General features: G+C 39.6%; 1 protein-coding gene across 2 annotated transcripts in view; it reads right to left on the bottom strand.

The window, feature by feature from the left end:
* The window catches only part of camkmt (calmodulin-lysine N-methyltransferase), a 121,359-nt gene that overhangs the window by 13,640 nt on the left and 84,469 nt on the right, over positions 1 to 23,250 (bottom strand). For both annotated transcript variants that reach the window (XM_039784265.1, XM_039784264.1), the window contains exons 5-10: positions 21,280 to 21,340; positions 19,880 to 19,931; positions 14,646 to 14,709; positions 11,005 to 11,071; positions 9,093 to 9,167; positions 65 to 128 (exon numbers count right to left, since the gene is read on the bottom strand). In XM_039784265.1, the coding sequence (XP_039640199.1) occupies positions 65 to 128; positions 9,093 to 9,167; positions 11,005 to 11,071; positions 14,646 to 14,709; positions 19,880 to 19,931; positions 21,280 to 21,340 (383 nt within the window). The remainder of the gene's footprint in view (positions 1 to 64; positions 129 to 9,092; positions 9,168 to 11,004; positions 11,072 to 14,645; positions 14,710 to 19,879; positions 19,932 to 21,279; positions 21,341 to 23,250) is intronic.

Genomic DNA, 23,250 nt, shown 5'->3' on the forward strand with positions numbered 1-23,250 from the left:
GCTCACGCGCACCCCCACCCCCACACACACACACACACACACACACACACACACACACACTTACGTTGGGTTGCAGTAATCTCCTTATAGCATCAACCAGGCTGGCTCTGTACTGGTCGAGAAACAAACTGAGAGGGAGAGGGAGAGACAGGTTAGAATGCTTTCCTATGATAGCAGCTCCAGATAAAGCAGCAGGCTATTTATTTTCTTTTGTTCACAAATAAATCCACCAACAGGAAGAAGGGGGAAACAATTTGCATGAGTAAGATGCTCTTCCTTTTTGTTTACATTTGAGTTTCCATGTGTATTCACCTCAGACTGTTGTCGAGGCACCAAGAGGAATGCAGAACATCAGAAAACCCAACGTGCACAGATACCATCGCCTAAAGTAAACACACACGTGTGCATGCACAGATATACACACTTTTAATGGGACACTTCAAAGCGACGCGAAAAGCACCTTAAATTTGTGGAATTAATACCTGGAGTGTGTGCTCTGAAGTTAATATGAAGATATAAGAACAAAAACAACACACAAAAGGGAAAATAATTAAGAAAATACATGTCAATAAAATCTAATTAACTGGTTCCATTGTACATTAAACACCACTGTACTGTAGTTTGCATGTGTGCGTGGGAGTGACTGTGTACATGTGAATTAGAGTATTTGAGCAGAAAGAGAAATGTGAGTTAAATTCTGACAAATGTTTATATGGTCATTTATGTGTTGGGGGAGGTCATAGCAATTAGCTCCCCGTAACTTGTTCAAGCACTGATATAAATATTAAAATATAAATTAGCCAATAAAGTGTTTCTTTCTTTATCCCTTAATTCACTTTTTGAAAACAAGATGATTTTACATATATGGCAAATTTTAAGATGGGATGGTAGATAATGCAACACACACAGGCCCAAATCGACTCCAATCATTCTAAACAAAACAACACCTGTCTTTATTTCCACAAAGACAAATTTTAATCCATTATGCATGATAGTAGTGCGGTGTGTTTGTGTGTGTGTGTGTGTGTGTACCTATTATCACAGATGAAAGTGGAGTAATTTGACTAAAATGCAACAATACAGTACAGATTTGACATAATCCCGCACATCCGTCCAACTGGCCAGTGTAGTGGCAATCTGGACGTAACTTTCCCAATCACAGCCTTTGACCTCTCCTCATTCAAAATCCTCTGATCCCAGTGAGAAATGAGAGGTGCACGTCACAGAATCTCCTCTCTACATCTTTGCCCATACCTACACAAAAAACAGGACCTACCACAAGCTCTCACTGAAAGCAGGATGTCTGTATGTATGTGTGAAGTTTGTTATTCTTCTAAGGTTAGACAGAGGTGCGAAGTTTATTTGACTTGGAAGGTGAGAGGTTTGTGTTTGGTTTATTTTGCCACAGATATCAGTTTACGGGAAAAGTGAGTGGTAAGAAAAACAAGGAAGTGAGCTAGATGGGTGGAGGCAACAGCTGAAACACCCAGACAGACAGACACTGAGGGCAGGGGAAGGACACCATGCCATTAAGAGGGCAACTGTTAATAACAAAAAAGAGCCAAAGTCATTGCTGATGAAAGGTTTTCCTTTAAAGATGTATAATGCTACAACATTTTGATAAATAAATCCACACACAGTATGTTACATAAAGTAAGCCTAATAACAACTACCCATTACTGTAAGTCATGTACTGTAAATCATGTCATTCAGGAATAATGCAAAGTTTAACTGCTAATTAAATAATGTGTCATACACAGGTATCTCTTATGGATAATGGAGCCATTAGTTTAAGACTACAATTACAGGGGCAGGAATTGTTAATTTGAACAGAAACAGGGCAAATAAAAGTTTATGGAAGACAGTCAAAAATGGTGTGAATAAAAAAAGAGGGGAATACAATAAAGCTTTTAGATTTACAGATTTAAGGGAAATCCCCACTGCTCTATGTTTGGATATGACAATCATACATAGTATCTGCCCATCATATACTGTATCCCTGTTGGTTAGTTTTAACTTGTGACCACTCTTTCTGTTTACTTGTGCAGTTTTGACATTTGGCAAATTATTATTATCTAGTTTTATCACCATGATACATTAAATAATGCATAATGTTTTTTATTAGCCACCCTTTGCAGTGTTGTAGTTAAGTTACTTCAGATTGTATCTCCTTAAAGTGCTAATAATATTTTGTCTACCACCTGTATACATGTATACGAAAAATATGGATTGGCATTCAACTGCTAATATTTCACCATAGCTTTATGGAAGCAAGTAATTTGTTGTTAGTTTGAGTTTCTGGCTTAGTTTGGTTGGGAGTCACAGATTAATAATGCCAGTGTAATATTCATGGACTCTCAAATTGAGTGGACTCCCCCTTTAAGGACCTCTGATGGCCCCAGACTGTCAGAGACCTATTGTCTCACACTGACCCCTCCCACCCGGGTCAGCCCAGCGAACTCTAGTCAAAGCTGACTGGAGGTCAAAGGGCACACAACGTGTGTGTGTGTGTGTGTGTGTGTGTGTGTGTGTGTGTGTGTGTGTGTGTGTGTGTGTGTGTGTGTGTGTGTGAGAGCGAGGGCGTTGCTGCTATATTTGTCTGCTTACAGACGTAAATGAACATACAGGATGTCGTCAAAGCTGCAAGGGTGAGACCATGGAAACACATGACATCATCTATTAAGCTTCATTTACTCAAGTGGAAATTTAAGGGTTAAGATTTTTTTTTTTTTTTGCATTACTAGGATATTACTAGTATTACTGTACCTAACAATTAATTTCGGGTTTTGCTACCCATTGCATACATCATATATATTAGTACTAATACCAAACTGTAAAAATACTCCGTTACAAGTAAAGGTCCTGCATTGAAAATGTTACTTAAATAAAAGCATGTACGTATCATCAGGAAAAAGTACTTAAAGTATTAAAAGTTAAGAACAATTCTGACATTTTAGAAACTGGAATTAATCCAAACAGTTCATTGGCTAATCATTTCAGCTGGATTTGTAGGCCGTTATATTGTTGGGTAGCTTAATTTATAATAAAACATCATATTTTATAAACTACACGTGTTTTGTGTGCAAAAATGTGTAAAGTAACTAGTAACTAAAGCTGTCAGATTAATGTAGTGCAGTAAAAAGTAAAATTTCTCTCTGAAATGTAGAGGAGTAGAGGTAGAAAGTCAATGAAAAGAAAAGATTCAAGTACAGTACAAGTACCTCAAATTTGTACTTAAGTACTTGAGTAAATGTACTTAGTTACATTCCACCACTGCTTGTATCCAAAATGAGCCAAACAAAAACATATGAGGTATTATTATCCTCAGTTTGGTCAAAATCAGATCAGAGTTTCTAAACCAAACTTTCTTCTAACTGTCAAATATTGAACCGACAACCTTTAAGCTATTAGTCAGTTAGTAAACCTTATAGTGTCTTTCGGTATGAACTTCCCTCTTACCACATGTGCTATCATGTGGGAAAATAGGACAACGCCACTTAAGACTGCAATAGTAACAAAACCTCGTGACCACATTCACAAAAATAAATAAAACAACACACGCTAACACTAAACAGAGCTAGTGAAGTCCAGTGCCATAAGCGTGTTAGACCCTCTTAAAAACTCAGTTAATACCAAAACTATCAGGCAGCACAACACTGGTTTCACTCTTTCATCCTATTAAGCAGTATACAATGGTGTATGTGTAGTGGAATGTCACTCTTAGAAAGCGACTTACACTTTTCTTGGCAAAGACACTAAGTGTGCTTCCAAGAATAACTCTGTTGAAGTGGTTAAAAGGCCAGACGCATCTTGGTTTCTTTGTTCATATTTACCGAATATGAATCTTAAATTAATTAACATATGATTGATACATGTTTTCAGCTGTTTGTTGTTTAGAATTACTACAATTCTAAAAAGTAATACATGTTCATTCAAAAGAACATCAGTACTGCTACTACAACCTAAATGAGATCAGAATGAGCAACAGAAGTTATGTTGATCAAATATTTATCACTGACACAATTAAGCTCCCATGACACAGAGGGCTCTACATATTTTTATATAATAATGTTCTCATTACTTTAGTGTGGTTAATGTTCTATAAACCTCGTACACAAATTCTAATAATTTCAATTTGTAGTCATGCAGTATGTAGCACAAGTTTGCAAAAACTAAAAGGGTTGACACGGTTTCATTCCGCTATAATAAAATTAAAAAACAAAGTGCTGCTATAGAAGATGCCTACATTAGGCAAATTAAATAAAAAAAGGACTGCAATTCAGAAAAGAAAAAATTATATGATGGAAACAGATCAACATGAGCAAAAGAGAAGAAATAAACAAAGTTGACAACAGAAGAATCAGAATATTTGATGAAATGATTTGTTTTACAGTAAAATATTGTACCAGCGATGTAATAGACTTCTACAGAAAGTGATGAAGCATTAAGTTTGACTTAAGATCCTCCAAAATTGACAACAGTGCAGTAGAAAGTACAGAAAGGCAAACCACAACAGAAGGTGATAATGTTTTTCTATATTAATTAAAAAATATATAAATGATAAAAAAAAACAATGTTTCTTGATCCATCATAATCTGAAAGCACCCAGCACCAATCGCTGGTTTATTGTCTCAACTTCATCGAAAGTACAACAGATTGCCATTACATATTTCTGCCCTTCTGTAGGCTTGTGCTATTGTGCTACATAGAGCTTTAAACAGAGTAGTGTTTAAGTTGTTGTGTATTTGTATGTACCAGCAATGTGTTCAAATTCCTAATGTAATCTGGTTAGGTATTACAGTCAGCTCTTAAGAAAAACAAAAAAGAGTTGTGTGTGCATAAAAAGTGCACGTGTGAATGTGCAAAAGATGTAAATGACATATATAGTACAAAAATAGATAAAATACACACAAACACACACACAAACACACACACACACACACACACACACACACACACACACACACACACACACACACACACACACACACACACACACACACACACACACACACACACACACACACACACACACACACACACACACACACACACACACACACAGGGCTTTATCTCAGTGCCCACACATGGACAGCTTTTGGAGAAAGCAGACATGCCAACATCCCAGCCAAGGATCCTCTGCCACCCACATGCCCACTGCAGGAATCCCTATCTCCCCCACTACCTTATCATTGACATTAACACACACACACACACACACACACACACACACACACACACACACACACACACAACACACACGTAGTAGTGTGAGACAAGTCTCACCTACACGTGTGTTCACATTTCCAGGGTAGGTTGGGTTAGTAGAGCTTTATTTGTTTGGTTTATCATCTATTATGTACCTGGTAAAAATCAAAGGGAAGAGAGAGACATACTGGCAACTGTGTGTGTGTGTGTGTGTGTGTGTGTGTGTGTGTGTGTGTGTGTGTGTGTGTGTGTGTGTGTGTGCGCGTTAGTGTGTGTCGTCATTAAAAAATCCAGAGTCATTGAATATTAAACTTTTGTGTTGTAAAGATTTCACTGCTGGACACAAGGTGTCTCCTACTTCACTGATATGTCCATGCTCAGTGTATGTGCACTGGAGGTTTCAAAATGCGGCTTCACGCTTGTGTAAAGTTGCATACTGGGTCATGAGACTGTCGTGAGACTGTCCTGATCTCGCGAGCTCCAGTTTTCTACTCGCAAGATCAGTCTGGCATCTTGAGATAGAGAAAATTTGGAGCCGTTTGCCAAACGACCGACCAATCAGCGTTGGTTTTGAGGCGGGTTTAGGTGTGACGCAACGAGAAGCGACTGTTAGTCCAAACAACATGCCAGCTTCCACGGATGAGATGAGCGTAGCGATCGCGCAAGTTTTATCCAAATTCGAAAGTATTCCTTCACTGAAACAAGAGCAAAAAACGGCACTGGAGGCTTTTCTTGGAGGAAAAGATGTTTTTGCTCTTCTCCCGACTGGTTTCGGCAAGAGTTTGATCCGATTGGTTGATTTGGCCCGTCTATCACAAACATAGGTGGTGATAGACAGATGGGTTATCCAATCAGCTAACCAGTATTTTCGCCCCTTCCCAAAAGTTCTCCAACGGAAAGTTCCCAGATGGATATGCCGAGCAAATGCGAAGCAATCCATCTGGCGGAGTCAGGTTAACAAAAACCTGCTCATAGGTAAACATGTTCAAATAAGAATTAAGGTGAGCGCAAAGAAACTTTCCTCCTTCAGCAGCTGAATGTGAAAATGTCAAACTCTGCACAGTATAGGTCAAACATCCAAGTGAAGTAACAATAAGCAAAACACATTCTTGAGTAACACGCTTTCTCTTACATTTCTTTGATTTCACCAGCATCTCATTCTCTCCATTATCCACTTGGTTCACTTGTCTTCTTTCTATCATCCTTTTCTACACCTCCTTTTTTATTGTTTCATGATGGGGAACTGTGTTTTAAGCTTTATTTGGTTGGATAGGTTAAACAGGCAGAGTAGGAAGAGCAAGATTAAATATTTACTGGGTGACTTTCTGTGAAATGACAGTTGGGGGCTATTTTCCTATGTTTGTGACAATTGGAATGATAACTGTGTTTTGTGTGTGTATATACTGTATATAGCCATTTCATAACTGTAGCACAGCTATTGTATACCTGGCCTTGACATGTTAAAGCTAGAAACTACGTCTAACAGTCGTATATATCACACACAGAGAGGCAGTTTATAATGTCTTGTTCGAGTGGTGTAATTTTATCACGTTAAAAAGTTGGTGAAGCAGTGAGCGGTACCACTAAAATAACATTTCTAAAAGCAAAATCCAATCAAAGACTCGACAGTTCTACTTTTGCATAATACCCCCTCTTCAAGGATAGGCAGGATATCTAAAGAAGTTAGCACATAATAAGACTGCTGATACACAATGTTCCACCAAACTCTTCTCCTTTCCTTGCTCCGTTGCTTCTCAGCGGTGGTTCCGTTGCTACCGGCGGGAGCTATAATTAATCGGAGTGGAAGCCGCATTGTTGACCTTTTTCACAGGTTATCATCACCACGATGCGCCCGTTAATCGGTCAGCCATCACTCTTCAACCACCACCACTGCAATTATCACACAGTCACTCACTCACATACATACGCAGAAAAGATAGACACCACAGAGAAGCACACACACCACTGACACCCATGACTAAAGCATACATCTGCGGAGCGAAATGGGAAATCTGAAGAACCTGCAATATCAGAAATTCACATGCAATTTACTCTGTTCTTACACTGTCTGCATCTATCTATTGTACACACACGTGCATAGTCCACTGTAAAATATCCTCTATTAGCTACTGGCTCTCTTTCTCTCTCTGGGTTTTGCACCTGACTATTACCCGTAATGACCGTGACATTACAATAATGATAACGCTGTTTGCTAATGCTGCACTTAGCACACATGCACACACTCGTGCAGATAGACAGACACACCACACACACACACACACACACACTGTACACACGCTAAATTTGTTCAGTGTTTGTGAAGCTGGAAAATAGTCAAGTACTTTGACTTCATCCAACAGCATGTCCATCTTCCCAGCATGTGTGTGTTTGTATGCTCATGTGTGTATGCTAGGATGCAGATGTGGTGGTAAACGGGCGTAAATGTGTTTGCTATAAGCATCTCATCTCTCCCACTGCAGACTTTTTTAAACTGCCTCAGTGAGCTTCACCAGGAAGTAAAGTAAGGTTCCTCAAAGTGTTCCCTTCACGATACGACAACCAGTCAAGGTCAGCCGTAAACTCTCGGCTGAAACACTCTGGGCAAGCCCGTGCTTCTCCCTCCAGAGTCTTCTAAAGGTTTGCTGAATCTTGTTGAGGCCAAAGTAAAGTCCTTCTTTATTTCCTGCATTAACTCCTCCCACACCTGCACACTTCTGGCCTCCTGATATCGGGATCGGAGCATTGGCGACCCCACCCAGAGACTGCAAAAAGGCCAGATACTCCAATGGATGTGACTTTGTCACTTTGCATTGAATCACAGCTTAAGATGTGAATCTATCATTACTCTCTGAGACTAGTCTGCCTAGTTGGCACAACTTCAGTTTTTCTTTAAATGCTGATCATGTACGTATATATATTTTTTAATTCTAACATCCTTTTTATGTCAAAGAATACAACTTGGCATTCTTGGCATAGTTTAAAAAATATAAAAATTCTTCATCTCTCAGACATTTTATTCTCTCTCTCTAATAGATACTGCAGGTTTGTACTGACTAGTGCCAAGATGCAGTAGTTATAATAAGCAAGGTGTACTTAGCCTTTTATTTACCACTACAGCCCGTGTGTGTGTGTGTGTGTGTGTGTGTGTGTGTGTGTGTGTGTGTGTGTGTGTGTGTGTGTGTGTGTGTGTGTGTGTGTGCATGCTTGCGTGTAAACAAGTCAAGGTTGCACAATCCATCCTTTTTGCTACACTATACTTTGCTACAAAGAGTTAAAGAAGGGAATTACTTTTCAATTCTTTCCCATTCTTCATGTTTTTTTTCCAAGGATGTCACAGTGCGGGATACTCCAAAAATCCTGATACATTCTACCTCACACAGTACAAGTGAGCGATAAAAAAGATGTGATTCTCAATTGGCCACAAGATCTACATTTCAATGAACGATAGTCTAATTGTTATGTTTATGTTGCTCTCTCTCTCCATTTCCATCTCCATTTCTACTCCTCCCTAAATCCGCCCTTAACTCTTTCTTTATCTTATGGTGTCTTCTTCCTTGTCAAGCGCAATTATTTGCAATTTGCCTAAGTCATCCATTTGCTGGGACACCAAGCATGAAAACGAGGCAATTTGGTGTAAAATGGAGGCAGGCGGGCATCATATGTATGTGTGAATGTTGTGTGTGTGTGTGTGTGTGTGTGTGTTTGTGTGTGAGAGAGAGTGTGTGTGTGGACAAGGCAGGGGAAGGTCCAGGCGCAGGTGGGGGGGCCATGCAAGAACTGTCATGCAGAAATGAAAATGAATGCCAGAACGCACACACAGAGATAAATCTGTGTGTGTGTGTGTGTGTGTGTGTGTGTGTGTGTGTGTGTGTGTGTGAACATACCAGTCTGCACACATGACAATGTCAAAGTGACCCTCTACTGCCGTAATGTCTGACTCACAGTCCCACCTCACCACCCTGTAAGCACACACATAAAACAGAATCAAAACCAAAGTTTAATATAAACAGAAGAAGGCCAGTGTTCATGAACCTGCACAGCGAGCAACAGCAGTTTGTCACTCCCTGCTTCTTTTCTCTTTTCACTTTGAGCTCCCTGACACCTTTCTCTCTGACACACACTGTGTTTCTGCTTCTGTTGAGACTTGGAGACAGTGTCAGGGAGGGAAGACATGTCATTTATGAGGTAAAGAGAGGGAGCTTCTGACATGACACTTACATTTATACCATGTGAACACGCACATACACACATACACGCAAAACATACATGTTGCTATTCAACTTTCACACTGTCCTCTCTCTTCCACTCCATCTTATTGGCATGAACAAAAACAAATACTTCACACATTACTACACAATATATACTATACAACCCTATATACACTATAAAAAAACTCTATTCAAGAAAATAAAATACATATGATAGGAGGTGTTGCAGTGTCTCCATGTCTTGTTGTTGGCAGAACTGACACGGTCTGTTTTCTCTAATCTCAATGAGCACCCAGTCTGTATTTGATTAATGGCTTTCTTAGTTAGTGATCACTCACAGCGCTCAGACAATGTGCTACTTGGTATTTTCTGGTCAATGCTAAAGACTATTGACGTTTTTGTTGTAGATTACCAGTGATTCATCAGTTTTTCTTTTTCTTTGGATATAATTTGGTTGTTCCGCATTGTGTAAGGGCTCTACTGTTCACAGCTTTCTCCTCCATCTCCTCTTCCACACCATTTTCCCCTCTCTCTCCTTCTCTCTCACAGACTGTTAGGCAGAGCTGGGGATTATTAATTAGGCATTATTAACACTTAGTAAACAAAACATTAGGCCCCGCTAGAAACACAATCTCGATTCACGGCAGGAGGTCCCAACACGCGAGCACACACACACAAACACACACACACACACACACACGCATGCATGTGCACACACCATCACGCAACATTGCCCCTCCCTCTCCCTCCCCTTGTCCAATCGCATCGTGCCCTTCGCCCTCTCTTGCGGTGCGGCGATGACAGCAGGCATAATCTGAAAAGAAAACAATCAAAGTAATGTAGCCTAATTATACGTTTACTTTTTCACTCCATCTTCCACTCATGTAAATATGTGCATGAGGGAGAAACGGAGAGAGAGAGGAGGAGGGAAGAGATAGGGGGAGCAAAACACTCAGTCAATGGTAAAATGGCTTTTTTTGAGACAACAATTAAATACGTTTTAGCCCGTCCTTGCATATGAGGTGTGTGTGTGTGTGTGTGTGTGTGTGTGTGTGTGTGTGTGTGTGTGTGTGTGTGTGTGTGTGTGTGTGTGTGTGTGTGTGTGTGTGTGTGCGTGTGTGTGTAGTGGAAAGTTATCTTGATGGTTTCTGGATCTCTATCAAAGAGAATCATTTTGCTTGGATGACTCTGTGCGCATGTAAACACACAAATTATACTTAAAGAATGGATATTACAGTATATAGCTAACAAGGGTTGATCTTACTGATATTTAAAGACAAACGGTATGAAATTGACATTTATTCAACATGAAAATCTGATTTGATTGTATTTTAAGTTAGCGATTCATAGAATTCATAAAAGAGAATTATACAATACAATGGTATAAACATGTGTTGGTCCCAAACCATCAATTACAATTAGGTATTTGACAATGGCATTGAACAAAACAATTTTGTGTTTATTATGTGAAAATGTCAGCCAATAGTTAAGTCAAATACTGTACAGGACTTGATGTTCTGGTGATGATTAGGTTTTAGGTATCTAACATGGTAAATAGAAATATAAAGAGCTAAGGAAATAGGCTCACCTGGCAGATACCTGTGTTGACCCAAACTTTCCAGCTTGCCTGTTTCTCTCAGCCAGCCCTCGTACATCTGACATGCCATGGTCAAGGATTCATCGTAGACACACACATTACAACCTCAACTGCAGGAAAATGCTTGAAGATCCCATATTATACTAAATAAATGTTCTCTCTATTCATACAGTACATATGGCAGATATGTTTACAGTAGATACAAATCACAAACTGAATCTTTTCAGTTAGGCCTCTAGTGGGCTGAAATTCAAATTATAGTAAAGCCATCATGTTTAGAATGTGAGGATGGCTTGTGTCTATGAAAAAGGGTCAAAATAGAGGCTACACCAATTTTCACCAGAATTGTCTAATAGCATTTTTCTACAGATGAAAATGTTTGCTAAAATCTTGCTAAAACTACCACTGATGAGTGTATTTAATATATATTTGCTAATTCAAATAATCTTTCCTGCAAATCCAAATGTATTGCCAAATATCATAAAAATGTTTGTGTGAACCATACTGTTGCATGTTTGAAACACAAAACATGTGGATTTTAGGATGGAAGAAAGAACATTGGTCATCTACCTCTACCATCCACATTCCCTTACTAATCAGGAGATTCAAACTGTCCCATCAAAAGATTTTCAGATTTTTGGAGTGATGTATCATGTCACAAAAGAGATACATCAAGACCCTCTTTAGGTAAAAACACATATGGTAGACACCAACATAGAGACCGCATGAGTGAGCAGAGATGATCTTCAGGGATAGGGAGCCAGCCTGCAGAAGCAGATCACAGCAGCCTTTGTCTGGATCAATGGGAAAGCTTTTAACCACAGACACACAAACTCACACTGTCCCTATTGCACACAAACACAGACGTGCAGATGAACGCACACAAAGGCAGGGCGATTGATGTCAAGTTGCCTAGTAATACACTGGCTTGTGGAGTTTCAAAGCAATTCAATTAGGATTTCCTTGTCTTTAAAGCCTGCAAAAAGCTGAGACAAATCCAATCGACAAAGACGGAGAGCAAGAGAGACAGAGCAGGAATGCGTGATAAGTTCATAGATGGATTGATAGCTCGAGAGCCGATCCAAAATCAAAGAGGCCTCTTAGACACAAATACACAATAATATGCAGGTTAGCACACATTTATATACAGTCGCACACGCTGGACACCTGTGCATCAGTGTATTATGCATAGGGATGACAGGGCGAAGAGCAGAGCAGCTTACTGTAATCTCATCACCAGCACACCACTGGGGGAGAGGTCAGCACACACACACACATGCGCACGCACGCACGCACACACACACACACACACACACACACGTGTAGATCCACACAGAAATAAAGAGGAAAAAGCAAAAGAGAGAGACAGATTTGAGTATTACTGAACATTAAAGTGGAGGAATATTTGCTCCCATCACGTGAAGTAGATAAGTAGCAGCCAATGGCATCAATCATTCTTAATGGAACATTTCAATTGATTTTCAAAATGAGTATTCAAGGTCACAGCAACAGTCTCTCCTCTCCATGGTGTTTGTGTGTGTTTCTGTACTCTAAATGAGGTCAACAATTTCTAAGGAAAGGGAAAAATCTATTCCCTATATATAACTACATGTCGCTGATTCATAACTTCTTTTTCTGCTTATCTCCTCATCCATTTCACTGTATAAAACTGAGCCATATCACAACCCACTATCTCTTTCTATTGTAACACAGGCCGCACAATAAGGGCATGTGAGACAAACAGTAACCATTAGCACAAGGCTAAGATCAACAGCTTCCTCAGAGGGAGGAAATGCCACACAGTGCCTGCAGTATGTGACTGGGACAATTTGGCTGAGCCCAGAGCAAATTATTGTTGTCTTTCTTAACCCTCCCGCTCTCTTTCTGTGTGTGTTCAATCCATTCTCGCTATGATTTCACTTACAATTCTCTCTGTGTTTGTTCTGTGAAACAAAGCAGTCGGTCAATGGTGTATTGTTTGTGTGCCCAAGTGTGTGTGTGTGTGTGTGTGTGTGTGTGTGCATGCGTGTGTGTGTAACAGGCTCCGTAATGTTATTGTTTAGGCTTATTGTGATCAGTAAAGGAGCATTGTAGACTGAGATATTGTAAGCACAGCTAAATATGGAAGAGCCATGTCGGTCAATGGGGAAGAAATGTGTATTTATTTTTCTTGCTTCTATGAAACAACTGTACAGTCAGAGCTTTTTTTCTCGTCTGTTCAGTTGTGAGTGAATAAAGCAAGATCTGGGAGAAATGGAGAAAAAGGACAGGATGATGAAAGAAGAAAAGAGTGGGAAAGCAAGAGCCTACAAAAGGACATCAGACAGAGAGAAGAGTAAAATGGCTAGTAAAGAATAGCAATATGGTTTGCAAGCTGACAGAGTTGATCAATAACCCACTCAAAGAACATAATGTTGGCAAAAAAAATCTCACCTAAAGATTTGTCCTAAAATTGTAATTATAGGCCTAAACCTTAACCGTACACAAAAACATTTTAAACAAACCTTGATTGTTCCTGTTTCTAAAACACTCATCAAGCCCTAACCCTAGCCTTAGCATTAGATGAAGTCTTAAACTAAATCTGACAGGATGGCAATTACAATGCTCTTAACATGGCATTGTGGACAGCTAGGATTGGTAGATGCCATGTTGAGTGCCAGTGCTGGGTATTTGTCACTGTGAGTGCCCCATCTGCTGCTTATTCCTGAATATAAAAGAGGTGGCTCGCTATTCTTCCTTCACTCCAACCGAATCTCTGATTTCAGGGCTGAAACACCAAGGTTACAGCACACAGTCTACTTTTTGTTTATGATTCTGCCTAAAAGAGACACTACAGCTACAGCAGAGCCACTGGAAAAATAGATCACATAAGAAATGAATCTTGATCACATAGCATGAACGAAATTAAAATAATAGCAGAATTGATTAGCAATAATAGTGGTTTAGATTGCAAGATGTTTATGATGTTTAATAGATAATGACTGGCACAATGATTAATGACTGATTAAGCACTACTATTACTACTTAAGGGGTTGCAAATTTGCATTTTATGGGTGTATATATACATTTAGTTGCCAGTTTATTAGGTACACCTAGCTAAAACTAGGATATAATGTTTAGTTTTTGCTGAAACTGTTAAAGAAAGGTTCAACTGAATGAATATCTTTGGACGATGTAATTTGTGGAAACTGAGTGTATTTCACAGACTCAAAAAGCACATGTGATATTCACGTTTTCGCATGTGAAATCTTACACTGCACTTGTAAAAATGTTGTATTTAATCAATAATAAAAATTTTTTTTTAAAAAAAAATTTTAAATTAAAAAAAAAAAAAAAAAAAAAAAAAAAAAAAAAAATTTTTTATTTGTTTCCCATTTTTTTTTTTTTTTTTTTTTTTTTAGTAAGAGGTTAATGGGATGTGTCTGAAAACCACAATCTGCCTGAATCTGTGATTGTTTGTGTATAGGAATGCACAAACACATTGTTTATTTGAACTGAATAATCTAAATAAGACAAAAGTTTTTACATAAATGAATCCATATGAATGGATATAAATACATGTGAGCTAGAGGAATGAGGCAGCGATAGAGAGATAGACAAAAAGAGAAGGAGAGAGGACGATGAAAGGATACTCTGAATGGACTTCTCGTTCCCATCTGATAGCAGAACTTCCTTCACGTCAGCACAAATGGCAACCTGAGAGACAGAGACACAGGAATGAGACAGAGAAATGAAACAAAAGAAAAAAAACAAAATCACCCTTAGATGAAGCAAACATCTGAACACACACACACACACACACACACACACACACACACACACACACACACACACACTAAATAATGACATAACCGTATCTACAAAGCTTCTCTCTTGGCAGCCCAGCCCGCCCCACCCTCTCTTTCTATTGCTCCCTCTCCTCCGTGCCATTTCCCTCTCTATCTTCACCCCATTTTTATGTCTGCATTATTCTAATCATTCAATCAAATCAGTCAATACTTTTATCATTGTGGCTAGCGGTGGGGGCTGCTATCTTGCTATCACTCTGTTCAGTAATTGCATTGTGACAGGGGATGATGGCAAGCGCAGAGCCTTTTCACTGCGGGTGTTTATCGGGCCGAGCCATCACTCCGTTCGCCGCTGTCACTCTGCACTCGGCTCGCCGGGCCTGCCTGATGCCCTTCATATAACTTTGCGGTGCAGACTGTGAGAGACGAAGAGAAAGAGAAGGAGCAAGACAGGAGAATGGATAGAAAGCTTTGTGCTGCGCTGTGTCTCTGTGTGCGTGAGATATAGATATAGAGGTGTGTGCTTTACTATAATCTCATCATTTCACATTCTCTTTTCTTTGCGGATTCCTTTTTTATATCAAGTGTGTGTCAGGCTGTCAATTTCTGTTAAGGAGTGTGTGTGTGTGTGTGTGTGTGTGTGTGTGTGTGTGTGTGTGTGAGAGAGTGTAAGTTCAGGTACTGTAGCTATTGTGTTGGTATGCACACAATCCTATATGGCTGATTCACTGCAATCTTGACTCATATGGCATGTAGCATATCAAGTGTATGAAAATTTCTGTAACAAACAGAACACACACACATGCTTTGACACACATGTACTCACACAGACGCACACACATGTTAAGGCCCTGCAGGGTGTATAAGAGGGTCACTGAGTGCTGTGCGTCCCACCATCTGCTCAAGTGGAGGAAGAGACCTCCAGGCTGAACCAGAGCATCCAGCTGAAAGATCAGGAGCCCAATGCTGCAACAACCCTCCACCCTCCAACACCACTATACACACATGTATAGTCAGTCAGGCTCTATAAAATGTTCACAAACATCTTAATCTAAACAAAGGTTATCAAAATGTCAAACTGTATGCTGCTGTGAAGTTAGTAATTTAAACTTCTGAGTCAACGCAATTTGTTTTCAGGCATGAAAAAAGCAGGATAGTTCCCTAACCTTAACCAAGTGTATTATTGTAACAATGACAACGAAGTAATTTAAAACCGAACCATGAGGTTTCCCTAAAACCAATGAAACCTTAACCACAGCATTGTCACATCATAAAACTGACTTATTTTTCAGCAGTTTTTGTAACAGTTTTGGAAGCCACTGACAAATTATGTCATCCTGCTAATAGTGGCATCGGATCAGAAAACATGTGTCGTTCTAAAGGGCATGGACCAACTATGTATTTTGTCGTTTCATTTTTAAGATTTGTTATATTCATACATTTACTAATATGTGTAAGTTGTTAAAATGTCCATCTGTCTAATGAAGCATTGTGCAACACAAAACTCAGCACTTCTACAGTGTTTAATACACTCTCCTAAGGAAGAGTAGGGGACCAAGTATTCTTCCCTGATAGCTGATTGGTTAGAACGAACACCATTTTTACAGACAAAATAATTTATAGTTATTTTGGAGGTGTTTTGTTACTGATTATTAAGTGTTTGTCAAGTAATTTACAAGGGAATTATTTTAGGAAGTTATTGCGTAGTGTATCATTTCTGATTTATAGTGTTTGCACTTGAGTAATGATTTATAACTCTGGGGATTTTTTTCTTAACTGACCATATTAAATGACTTGTGACTATATTTTACGGACACCAAAATAGAAAGAAGATTAAGAGTCTACAGCCATGCTAGCAGCTCTATTAGGCTGTACTTGGGCACAGCAGTACTTTAAGCTCATGACATGCTCACAATGACTATTTTACCATGCAGGTAATGGTCACCATGTTCCCCATTTCAGTTTAGCATATTAGCATGCTAACATTTGCTCATTAGCACTATACACAAAGTATAGCTGAGACTGATGGGAATGTTAACATCAATGTCTGTACCATATTTCAAGGCAAGCCATTTAAATGTTGTCAAGACATTTAACTCTGAACCAAAATTCTCAGCCTGATGTTGGTACTAGATGAAAAGTTTGGGGAAATGCTGACCTGCTGGTGGTGCAAGGTGGTTGGAAAATCAACAAAGATATTAGGATTCTTGCGGTGAGGACCATAAATGACTGAACAAAATTATTTCCAATAGTTGTTGAGCTTCTTCAGTCTGGACCCAAGTGATGGACCGACAGAACAACGGACCAACATTGCCATCCCTAGAGCCACGAGTGTAGGGTGGCTAAAAAACTTCACCAGGCTTGTCAGTGCAATACATGTAAAAAAGATCATAGCTTTAAAGCAGAGTAGACAGCCAGGGACAGAGGGGGTTAACCATGCCTCAGAAATGGCCAGGGCATGAGCTTCAATTCTGCCAAGAACAAATGTTGACATATCTTGATTTGATTGCACGTGGCAAGGTACTGTAGATGGATGCTTCCTGTGATGGGTTGGTCTACATCATCAGCATGAAGATGGGGAATTATATATAATATTATCCTGAAATCTAGAGTGCAGTTTAACAGGACACTGTTGGACGATGTGTAGTTAAGGAATGGGGGATTGAAATCAGGGCCTGAAAATGTTATAGAACAGAAAATAAAGAATTAAGGAAGGGGGTGAATGAATGATGACAAAAAGTGGGGTGGAAGGGAGGGACGAAATGCAACAACTAAAGGAATAATTAATGAACTGTTCACACGGACAACAGAGAAAAAAAGTTGAATGTGGTGTCAGTGACGGATGACGATGGGATGAGGAGAAGGAGAGGTGTGAAGGAAGGATTCCATCTCAAGCTACCAATGTCAAAACATGGTGTATTGACTGCCAAGAGATAAAACCAAGCTTTCTCACACACACCCCAGCCGTAGGGAATGCAATCACACACACACAGCACACACACACACACACACACACACACACACACACACAAACAAACGTACACGTAGAAGTCACACAACACAACACAGAATGGCATCTAGCAGATCGATGGGACACTGACGCCTGGTATGTGGAGGGGCCCTTAAGACCCTGGCTAATAAACCCTATGGCTGACAGACTGTGATATATCTGAGTGTGTCAGTGTGTGTGTGTGTGTGTGTGTGTGTGTGTGTGTGTATGTGTGCTGTGTCAATACACGACAGCATTTAAGACCCAAGGTAGTTCATATAGCTAGGAGTTACAACTCAGGTGGTCTGATGATTGTGTGAGTGTGCTGATAAGCATAATGAAAGAGCATATTATAATCATTATATTGGATACAAAGGTAATCCTGTTAATCTTAAAGACTGGTTTTACATACAAGGTACTCCTTTTTTTTCAAATTCTTAAAATATAAAATTGTTTGGGGGAAAAAAAAGCTCCCGCACATCCATATCAAACCTGCAATACTCAGACAGTGCTTTGTCAGTATTTATTGTGCGTTAATTCCAATTTGCCATTAATTTAACAAACAAGTTGGTAAGCAAGTAGGTGCTGTGATAAGATGCATCAATGCTCCTATACTGTGTTTTTTGTGATTCTAGTTTTCATACAATCAAGTGTGAGGGGCATTCACAAATTATTTTATTTTACCATCGAGTCTGCCTTAATGGCATCTTAAGTTGCTAGCTGAATGTTTTCTCTTAAGACATTTAACAATGCTGCTGAGTAGAATTTTTGCTAAGCAGAGAACTCTTAAGCTAAGAGAAAAAGTGTGGTTGACTTTGTTACTATGGATGTGTTGTGTTTCATGAATGACCTTTGATTGAGTCCTTGTTCAATTCAACATAAAAAATACAATAACTAGAGGACCAAATACTATATAAATACATATTAACAGTTAAGGAATGTGTTTGACCAATTTAAAATGGAAAGCAAATTAAAGCTAATTGGTAAAACAAACAAACTATCTGTGCGCTTACATGCTGTAATAAATTAAATGTGTGAATGTGACACGGTGTCACAGTCTACAGGGACAGACAGACATAGCAAGTGTTGTCCAGCCAGGAAACTTAGCTTTGTGTTGATATTTGTTCCAGTTAATAAACAGATCATCATCTTTCAATGGTGCAATTATCTAGACATAAGTACATCTGAAATTCCAACTGCAGAGTAATCTAACAATGGACAGGATGCTGTCTTTCGTATTTCTTATGTAACTAACTCTACTGTCATGAGAAAAACATAGCATATCCAACAATGTACTTTTACCGTATACTTTAAACAATGCTTTTAAATGGTCAGGGTTGTTAGAATCTTTTGCCAGAAGTAGGTACTTAAAACGACTGTGATTAGGTTGTACTCATGTTGTACTCATTTTCTCTTCTTCATTGTCTTCTGAATTTCCACTAACTGTTCAGAAATGTAGGAGCGGTTTTCAGCAGTAATACACATTGTTAATTATACTTTGACCAGGGTGCCGAGGTAGCTCAGTTGGTAGAGCAGGCGCCCATATATAGAGGTTTACTCCACGAAGCAGCGGGCCCGGGTTTGACTCTGACCTGCGGCCCTTTGCTGCATGTCATTCCCCCCTCTCTCTCCCCTTTCATTTCTTCAGCTGTCCTGTCATTAAAAGGCCTAAAAATGCCCAAAAAATAATCTTAAAAAAAATATATTATACTTCGACCACAAACCTGGGAGACTTAGGATGTGTACACCCAGGATTTTGTGAGGAGCTAACCACAGACTAAAGAGTTGGCATGTGACCTACTGTTGATTTAATAATGTGGGTAAAGAGTGTGCATGCATACAATTGAGAAGGTACAAAAACACAGAAGTGAAGAAGTGAATGATACCTATATTAATAGGTATGGATACTGTGTGCCCATGCTGTTTGTTTATTGATTGGAAAGGGTCAATTTCATTAGGGAAGCCAAGCCACTTCTCCCACAGATATCTTTGTATCTATCTGTGTGTGTGTTGTGTGTGTGTGTGTGTGTGTGTGTGTGTGTGTGTGTGTGTGTGTGTGTGTGTGTGTGTGTGTGTGTGTGTCACTTACCATGAGCCCAGCAAGACAAGTCATACCTCCTCCTAACTCGCACACTGCACCCCTGGGAAACAGAGAGAGTGAGAGAGCGAATAGAGAGAGTGAGATTCACATTGCTGAGCCGAAACCTAGCAGTTTAGCACGCACACACACACACACACACACAGTACAGTAGATGCACATCATACAAACACATACACACACATAAACACAGCAGGGAAAGAAATATCAATTGAACCATCAACCTGAAAGCTGAATACTGAACATTGAGAAGCACAAGCTCAATCAGCAGGAATCTGAAACACACACACACACACACACACACACACACACACACACACACACACACACACACACACACACACACACACACACACACACACTCCTGTCGCTTGCATGTTCATTCAACCCTTCTCTCCATCCCTTTTCCTCCTTTCATCTCCCCTTTCCCTCCATCTCTTCCCCTGTCCTCTTTCATCCCTCCCTGCCTCCCTCCCTCTCTTGCTGACCTTCACTACGCTGCTCTGATCAATACCCCTCTCTTCCTTGCCCCTCGCCTCTTGAATGTTAAAACAGGAAATCAAAGGGTGACGTTCCACCTTAAATGGAAATCAACATTGCCTGGGTGCTTTTCATCCCTGTGCCGCAGGGCAGGCCAGTGTTCAGCAGACGAGAGCAGGGGAAAGAGCAACACAGGACAACACAGCGTGGCATGGAACGGTACAGAATGACACCAAGTGCCAGGTGTTTACTGCAGGTCCCGGTCAGATTTCAATTAGAGGGATCCAACAGCCTTTTCTACTGTTCCACAATCTGTTATTACAACAAATGCAATGTTTTCAATATGTTTGTGCAGGAAGAATAATGTCTCTCTTACTTATTTGTATTATAAAGCGATTCCCTTTTGTTAACTCAAACATGGTAACAAGAGGGTCATGAAATGCTGCCAAACATCCTTCTGAATCTCTCAATTGTAGGGGTGTGACGAGACTCCGCTCATGAGATAATAAACAATATTGTGTTAACGAGAACGAGACGAGACAAGATTTTAACACTATTTTAAAGAAAACTTCAATGACGAAATTGACTGGAAAATGACTGGAAAAATGGTCTTTAATTCAATCGAAAGTCACAAAATGAAAAAGAACACTGTGAAAGGTTTTGCCACAATCTCAATGACTGGCTTTTGTCCTGTATAACTAACCTCTTCAGACCTAATAACTGCTGCGTGAGCTTCTAACTTCTAATTGAAGCTGTGTGTGACCTTCTTACTGAACTACTTTAGTTTCCTCAAATAAAAACAGTAAAAATAACAAAAATTACAATCACAGCTGTTAGTCCTTGTTTTCTTGGTAAAATGATTGAGTCTTTTGACAATGGAGTGAGCAGATTTAAAGAGTGGCATAACTCACTTGAACATGTGACGTTTCTGCAGACAGTAATGAGCCATCACCTCTTCAGACGGCCACACACCTAAATCAGAGAGAGACCAAGAGAGTGTTAGAGACTCAGTTATTAACTGATGATTATCCATTTCAGCGACAGATCTCTATTTGCAGGCATTTATAGCATCACTAATGTGACAAAGTGCTTTGATTCCAGTGTCTCAACATCAAAACACCTTAATATTGATATAGAAACAATGAGACCGCAGTGAAACATAATTGGATACATTGTATTTTCCAGTCTGTGTTCATTTGCTTCTCTTGTGGTTTCCACCTTGCCTGTGATCCAAGGCTTCTCTGTCTCTGTTTGTCCGTCTGTCTATCCTAAATCCCTGCAACACACTGTGTATGCAAGTGTGTGTGTGTGTGTGTGTGTGTGTGTGTGTGTGTGTGTGTGTGTGTGTGTGTGTGTGTGTGTGTGTGTGTGTGTGAGAGAAAGGGGGTCCGGTGGGTGATAATCACAGTGTGCAGGCCTGTCTGGCTTATCACCTACTGTCAGCCCTTCTCCTTCTGCCGTGCATGTAACACACACTAACGTACACACACTTGCATACTTTGTGCTATTTTCCCTCTCTCTCAACACACACACACACACACATACAAACACACACATTGGCAGTAGAAGAAGTAAACATTCATTTGAATAAAACTTCAGCTTTTCGCTTCTGGCTTTGAACAAGAAGGTTCGGCTTGGCACCGTGTATGTGTGTTTGTGTGCACATATGCATCAGTGTGTGCGCGTGTGTTTATATGAAGGAGTTGTTGAGAAAAGAGAATGAGGGGATAAGAATGAGTTGAAGAAAGCAAGCGAGGGAGGGAGACAGAGATGGAAAATGAGTGAGGTAACGAGAGAAAACTGGGGAGGGCGGCAGGGTAAGAGGAAGAGAGAGAAAAGGTGGTAGTCGATATAATAAGCAGCTTACAGGCGGTCTCTCTTCATCTCATGGGGCAGACATCACTGCTCTCTCACTCTCCCTCTCTGGGTCTATCTCTCTCACTCTCTCGCTCTCTCTCTTTCCCCTTGCTCCGGTCTGCCAAGATTAGCTCAAGCAAGCAGGATTTAATAATGCCTATTGATAAAATGTCCAAATATTCCTTTTCCCCATTAGAAAAAAAAAACATGCATTCTAAGACTTGGCCTGACAGCATACAACACACACAAACACACACACACACACACACACACAAATACAATGCCAGAGTAGCTATACTGTGTGTCTAGAGAGTGTCAAGACCTGCAAGACTTAAATAAGGTGACATTTTAAATTTCATCTGTTATTCCCCTTCAGCCAGGCACTCTTCACACAGCACAGTACGGAAAACTTTATACTGTCAAATGGTACATAGTCAGTACAACAATGATTTAGTGTATGTAGTGCAATGCTGGAAACTATCTTAACATCTGATATTTCAGGATTTTTATTCTTTATAAATATATATTTCATTCTCAATGAGTATTTGTTTAAAGGATAAGGCTGGTGTTATTCTATTTAATTTTAATTGTCAACAAATCCCACTGAAAGTTCAAGACAACAATGCATTAGTTTTGCATATTATCTATCAAGACTTTCTCAATCTTTTCTGTCTGGGAGTATTTTCAGCTGTGTGAATTAATAAACATTTGGTGCAATAGTGAGTATTTATGGCAGCAGAACGGTGCATTGGAGATTGACTCAAAATAAACAACAGTGCAGTGCACCAAGTGCTACAGTGTGGCTCATTGTTGGTCTTTGCAAGTGTGATGGTGATAACAAGAATACTTTAGAATATCAACACCTTATCTTAACCTTGTGTTGACTTCAACACAACTTGTTGTTTTCAATTTTTGTTTTATATCAGAAAATATGGGACGTAAAAATTAAAGATGAAAATGTGTAGAAGAAAAATTTAACAATTTAAAACGTTGCAAAAAGCAAAAACAAACGGTGAAAAAAAGGC

Source organism: Perca fluviatilis, chromosome 19, assembly GCF_010015445.1.
Source record: "Perca fluviatilis chromosome 19, GENO_Pfluv_1.0, whole genome shotgun sequence".
NCBI lineage: Eukaryota > Metazoa > Chordata > Actinopteri > Perciformes > Percidae > Perca > Perca fluviatilis.